This window comes from Marmota marmota, unplaced genomic scaffold, assembly GCF_001458135.2.
Source record: "Marmota marmota marmota unplaced genomic scaffold, marMar, whole genome shotgun sequence".
NCBI lineage: Eukaryota > Metazoa > Chordata > Mammalia > Rodentia > Sciuridae > Marmota > Marmota marmota.
This window is the reverse complement of record NW_026000253.1, coordinates 1,170,833-1,176,635: the sequence shown is the minus strand read 5'-3', so window position 1 is coordinate 1,176,635 and position 5,803 is coordinate 1,170,833. Positions and strand designations below refer to the sequence as shown.

At 50.1% G+C, this 5,803-nt stretch overlaps 1 protein-coding gene across 6 annotated transcripts in view; it reads left to right on the top strand.

The window, feature by feature from the left end:
* The window catches only part of Magix (MAGI family member, X-linked), a 10,323-nt gene extending 7,587 nt beyond the window's left edge, over window positions 1-2,736 (top strand). For 4 of the 6 annotated variants that reach the window (XM_048796626.1, XM_048796627.1, XM_048796628.1 and 1 more), the window contains 4 exons: window positions 652-734; window positions 811-1,047; window positions 1,149-1,299; window positions 2,196-2,736. In XM_048796626.1, the coding sequence (XP_048652583.1) occupies window positions 660-734; window positions 811-1,047; window positions 1,149-1,299; window positions 2,196-2,503 (771 nt within the window). In that variant the 5' untranslated portion in view covers window positions 652-659 and the 3' untranslated portion in view covers window positions 2,504-2,736. The remainder of the gene's footprint in view (window positions 1-651; window positions 735-810; window positions 1,048-1,148; window positions 1,300-2,195) is intronic. The other 2 variants (XM_015506458.2, XM_015506459.2) reach the window with 2 other exon arrangements.
* Window positions 2,737-5,803: the final 3,067 nt, after the last annotated feature.

Here is a 5,803-nt window from a genome sequence, read left to right as displayed (position 1 = left end):
CTCAAGAGCCCAATCTTAGCACGGAGTGTTCCGGGTGTTAGGGCTGCATGTTATTATTATCAGATAGGGAGGTCTGGAGGATTACTCAAATAGTCAGCCTAGTACTATTTGTTAAGAAGGCTGAGTCAGGACGTTTATTCTTTTTTTTTTAATTTTTATTTTTTTCACAATACCTTTATTCTATTTATTTTTATATGGTTCTGAGGATGGATCCTAGGGCCTTACACGTGCTAAGCAAGTGCTCTACCACTGAACTACAGCCCCAGCCCCAGGACGTTTATTCTTTTTTTCTCAGGGGCACTCGGCTACTGAGCCACATCCCCAGTCCTATTTTGTATTTTATTCAGAGACAGGGTCTCACTGAGTTACTTAGGTCCTTGCTAAGTTGCTGAGGCTGGCTTTGAATTCATGATCCTCCTGCCTCAGCCTCCTGAGCCACTGGGATCACTGGTGGACGCCGCTGGGGGGACGTTTATTCTTAAAAGCTGAGTTTTTACGATTACTGTGGGGTGGGGACTGGTTCCTAAGTAGTTAAATGGTGAGAGTCTGTGAGAGTTTAGAGGCAGGCAACAAGGTGAGGCCAGAGTATTAACTCAGGGGGCTGGTCCTAGGTATGTACCCTGATAGCATTCCACCTCTTTCATCCTTCAGCCATTAACATGCTGGACTCTGCGGACATAGAAGTCACAGACAGTCGCCTACCTCATACCACTGTTGTGGAACACCAACCTCAGGTACCACCTCACCCATGTATTCAAAGCCATCTGCTTTAGGGCAGGCAATCAATGTACATTTGTGTCCTTACTCCAGCATTGTAGGTCAGAGACTCTGGGTATTCCTACTGCGCCAACTCGAGTGACCCAGGATAAGGCAAGATGTGCTTCAAAGCCACTCCAGGCCTCTGGTTGGTTCTCTGTGGAGCTAGTCCGCAATCGCACAGGCTTTGGCCTCACTTTAAGTGGGGGCCGAGATGTAGCGGGTGATGCTCCACTGGCTGTGCGTGGGTTGCTGAAGGATGGGCCAGCACAGCGTTGTGGTCGTTTGCAGGTTAGCCCTAAGCACCCTCCTTTCATAGGTGTGATCCCCACCTTTGTCCAGAAGCTCTCTATATTTCCTTCCTATACCACCACTGCCTTGCATTCTTGCAGGCTGGTGATCTCATTCTCCATATCAACGGAGAGTCAACGCAGGGACTTACCCATGCCCAGGCGGTGGATCGGATCCGCACTGGAGGTTCCCGGCTTCGGCTTGTGTTGCAGAGGCCTAATGAGACTCAAACTGGCAAGCACAAGGGGATGGGTGGGTCCCGAAAGGGAAGCAGTGGGTTTTCCAAGGAAGGAAATTAGAGGTCTGTGAGGGGAAGGAGAGGTTAGAAGGGGTTTAGTGGTCTCAGTGGGGAGGATCAGGGTTTGGTGTCTAAGTGGGGTTAGTATATTTTTGAAAGTGGGGGTGGGAGGGGAGCCCTTCCCATGAAAGGAATTTCAGAGGGGAAACTTTTTATAGGGGAAAGGAGAGGAGGGAAGAGATCTGGGGTAAAAGCAGATCTTCAGCTGGGTGTGGTGGCACATACCTACAATCCCAGCATCTTGGGAGGCTGAGTCAGGAGGATGAAAATTTGAGGCCAGTCTTAGCAACTTAGTGGGGATGTGGCTCGGTGGTTAATCGCTCCTGGGTTCAGTTGCTGGTACTACTACTCCTACTACTACTAACAATAATAAAAGCCAGTGTTCAGCAGGGTCTTAGTCCTTGGAGGGATAGGCAGAATGGAGTCTCAGCTGGGAGGATATGGGATGGAGATCTAGAGAGTAGAAGGTTTAGTTCTGAGAGACAAAGGGTTGATAAGGGAAAAGTTGGGAGTCAAGGTGGGATGAGAGAGGGAATAGTCAAAGGTCTTAGACTGGAGAGATTATTAGTGCCAAGGCCAAGGTCATGGTTTGATTTCCTTTAGGGATTATGGGAAATGATTTCTGTGTGGGTGTCCTGGATTAAGGCAGGGAAGAGTCTAGAGAAAGGAGGTGTTGAGGCTTGTGTGTGGGGGTACTAGTCACTGGACACCTCCAGGAAGGTGGAGGAAGATTTCTCTAAGGGAGGGGGGGTGTCTCTGTTTCCTGCCACCCTTGGGCTTTCTGGGCCATCCTAAGCCCTGGACCCCAATTTCCGTTTTCCACTCCATCAATCTAAACTGTCATTCCCAGACTGCCGTCCAGATCTTGTAGGTCCGGCGATGATGAAGTCTCACAGTGCCAGCCTTTTCCCAGTTCACCACCCTCAATTCAATAGGACGCCAAAGACCCGGGGCAGCCCTGAGCCTAGTCCAGAGGCAGCGGTCGACGCTCCCGAAGTTCCTCCAGCAGAACGCCACATGGAGGACCCTGATGACCGTATCCCTGGTTCCCCAGGACCCTGGCTGGTGCCGAGTGAGGAGCGGCTCTCGCGGGCCCTAGGTCTCCCAAGGGCTGCGCAGCTCGCTCAGGAGACAGCAGCTGGAAGGAGAAGGCACTGAGCAGACGACACAGGGCTCGGTGCTCACTTGGTAGGGTCCAGTCTGGATCCGATGGGCCCCGACCGCAGTGCACTAGCGTCGGGCTGAGAGCTCCTACTTGTCTGGTCTTCCCTCCCACCACGTAGTTGACTGGCCCGCGCTCCCCTCCAGGCATCTGCAGTCCAGCCTTCCCAGACCCCCTCAAACCCACGCTTCTGGTTCTGGGCGGGGATGTAATAAAATGGGTTGATCTAGTCTTGACTTGCCAGGTGTTCCAGGAGGGGTGGGGCTTCCAGGTCACCCTGGAAAGGAGGGGGTGGGTCCATCCGGTTTCGAGGAGGACCTCTAGTAACCAGCGATGAGCTGCGCGCAGTTGCTTTCAAGTCTTCGCTTCTGCCCATCGTCGCTGGGCTCGCGGGCTTGCTTCCCCTTTCGTTTTCCTTGTGTTAACTCCCGCTCCTCCCCATTCATTCATTTCACTCGTTTGAGATGTGAAACGCTCCACATATATGATTGTGGCATGGGGAATACAGACGTGGACCTATTGTGGTAGTGTCCTCAACATATACCTGCTGTCGCAGCTCAGAATCAGTCAGACTCTCAGCTTACATAAAGATAGCAAGTCTAGAAGCAGGGCGGCTTTCCTCCCCAGGAGTCTGCGGTCTCCCATTTCCGTCCTAGAAGCCAGCTTTTTCTGGCACGGAGACTGCCATCCTCAGGGTACAGGCTGGGGCCCTGGAGCCCCCTTTGGGACAGGAGCCGGGAAGGTGTGAGTCAGCGCCCGGGGCTGGGCCTGGCTAAAAAGAGCAGTTAGAACCTTTGGGCCACGCCCCCCTTTTCCATAGATGGTGACGAACTGCAGCGGGCCTTGTGCTTAACACGCCATATGCTGGGTGTTCCGGGTCCCTAGAGAAACACAGAATTTCCTCCACCCTTCCAGCGGAGCCTCACAGCTGGGGCTTATAAGACCAGCGGGATTCTAACCAGGGTAGCCCCAAGGCAACTGCAGTCTGAGACCAGAAATATTAGGACACCTTTGCGGTCACCACATCCTGAACACTGGGCCCCAACCCCCCAAGGAGGGAAGCTGTGGTCTGACTGGAACTGGCAACTTTCAGTCCCTATGGTGAAGAGGTGTGGAAGTGGAGAGAGAAATTAAAGGGTCAGAGTGTGAGAGTCTGGAGTTGTGCTGGAGTGGAGACAGGGATTGCAAAACTGAGTTGGATTATGAAGAACATTTTAATGGTTAGCACTGTACACATAGCAGTGTCTGTCTTCCAGCTACCCTTGACTCAGAGCCTGGAGGAGGCATGACTCCACAGTTGTCAGGAAGGGGTTCTAGAGCCCCATTCCTATAAACACAGTCACACCCAGGGGACTAATAATAATAATCCCAGTCACATTTATCTCATATCACTTCATCTCTGTTAGTGGTTTTAGTGCAGTATTTATTTTCATCTAGTTACACACCTACTCAAGTAGCCTGTAGGTCCATTTCACAGCGGGGGGGAAAGCAAGGCCCCAAATGAAAATAGCTTGAGGTGTGTGTGTGAAGAGGTTGAAGTAAGAGTTAATCAAAGCTTGATTTCTGAACCTGGCCTCTTAATCTCATCTATATTTGACAAGTATTAATAGAAACTTGGCTGTCTGTATACCTTGCATAGAAGTATTATGGAGATACTTGTGGAATAAGACAAAAAGATTCCATCTAATAGGATGAATAAAGGTTATTGTTACATTTCCAAAAATATATATTTCCATCTGTGTGTAGCAGACGTCATGAGGGTAGGCATATGTCAGATAAGAAAGATAAGACAATGAATTTTTAAAAGACAATTTCAGAAAAAAGTGAGAATTACAAAGAAAGCAAAAGGAGGTTATGTTAGGGGAGATCATGGTGGGCTGCTAGCCTCTTTGAGGACATGACATATGAGCTGGAACCTGAATGATCACAAGTCAGATGACTAGTTGTGGGGGAATGGCATTGACAGCAGCTGGAACAACAAGTGCAAAGGTCCTGAGGCAGCTGAGTTTGTCTTGTTCAAGAAATTTGGGCATTCCTTACTGAAATAGAAAGCACACACTCAGCACTGGGGAAAAATGTTTCTACCCCTTCCATTATTCAGTCACTCTTTCAGCAGCCTTAAATTTGAGGGGCCCTGTGTTTGGGAGGGGGACAGCAGGCAGGTCCACAAGGTGAATCCTTCTATGAATCCAACTATGTATGACTCTCCACCTCAAATGAGATGAGAATGAAACTGATGTCCAGTCTAGAGAGTGTGTCATCATAACACATTGGGGTGTTGATTCCAGGTAACCAAGTGCATGTTTAAGACACAGGCACCCAGGCTGAGCCAGAAGTTACTTGCTCAGTAAAATAACTCTGCAAATGACAACAACTATGTCTTCAGCCTTGCATTTCAGGAGCCATCCCCTACCTTGCCAAGCTCCCAGCAATAAATATGCCTTTCTCCTCAAAACTGGAAACTGAGGCCCAGCACTTAGGGCCAAGACTTCTCTGGAATCGCACTGCACAGAATCAGACCCTGGGCTGTCCTGGCTCTAAACCTATTAACAATGTCCACCCCCATTTACTGAGCAGCTCCATGCTCATCAGGCCCTGCTTTAACTCCACCTTTGCATCACCATGGTCTCATTCTCATCACTGCTGAGATTTTTTCACCCCGCTATCTTTTATCCAAAGTTCCAAAATCCAAAAAGCTCTGGAAACTGACTGCCCCATGCCCACCACAGGTTTGGTACCAATCGTCTGTACAAGCTGACCTGATCTGATGAAAAACAATATTCAGTCCTTATTTATCCCACTTGTTGTGAACATTCACAGTTTTTTTTTTTTTTTGAGGAAATAATTAACCATAACCATCCCAGACCTCGCTGAGGGTGTTAAGTAATATATCATACAGGCATCGGGAAAACTTTCTAAAATCCAACATTTTCCGAATTCTGGAAACATACCTGGCCCTTAGACTTTCGGGTTTAACCATGGCCTCGGCTGGTTTTCAGCTAAGGAAACTGAGTCACTCCCTCCCAAAGCCAGATTCCCGCAGTTCTAAGTTGAGGCAACTCTGTTTTGAATTTTAAAAAGGCGAAGGGTATTGATATTCCCGCGCCCGCCCGGTACCTGGAGCTGCAAAGCACCTTGGGGATGGGGCGTCCTCAAGGCTTTGCGCCGGGCTGGGACAGTCCTTGGCGGGCGGGGCAAGGGGGCTTCCGGGGCGGCAGCCACCTGGCCCGGCCCCCTCCGGCCCCGCCCGCTTGGGCTCAGCGCGGTGATTCACTCCCTCCTTCGCCCCGGGGGCC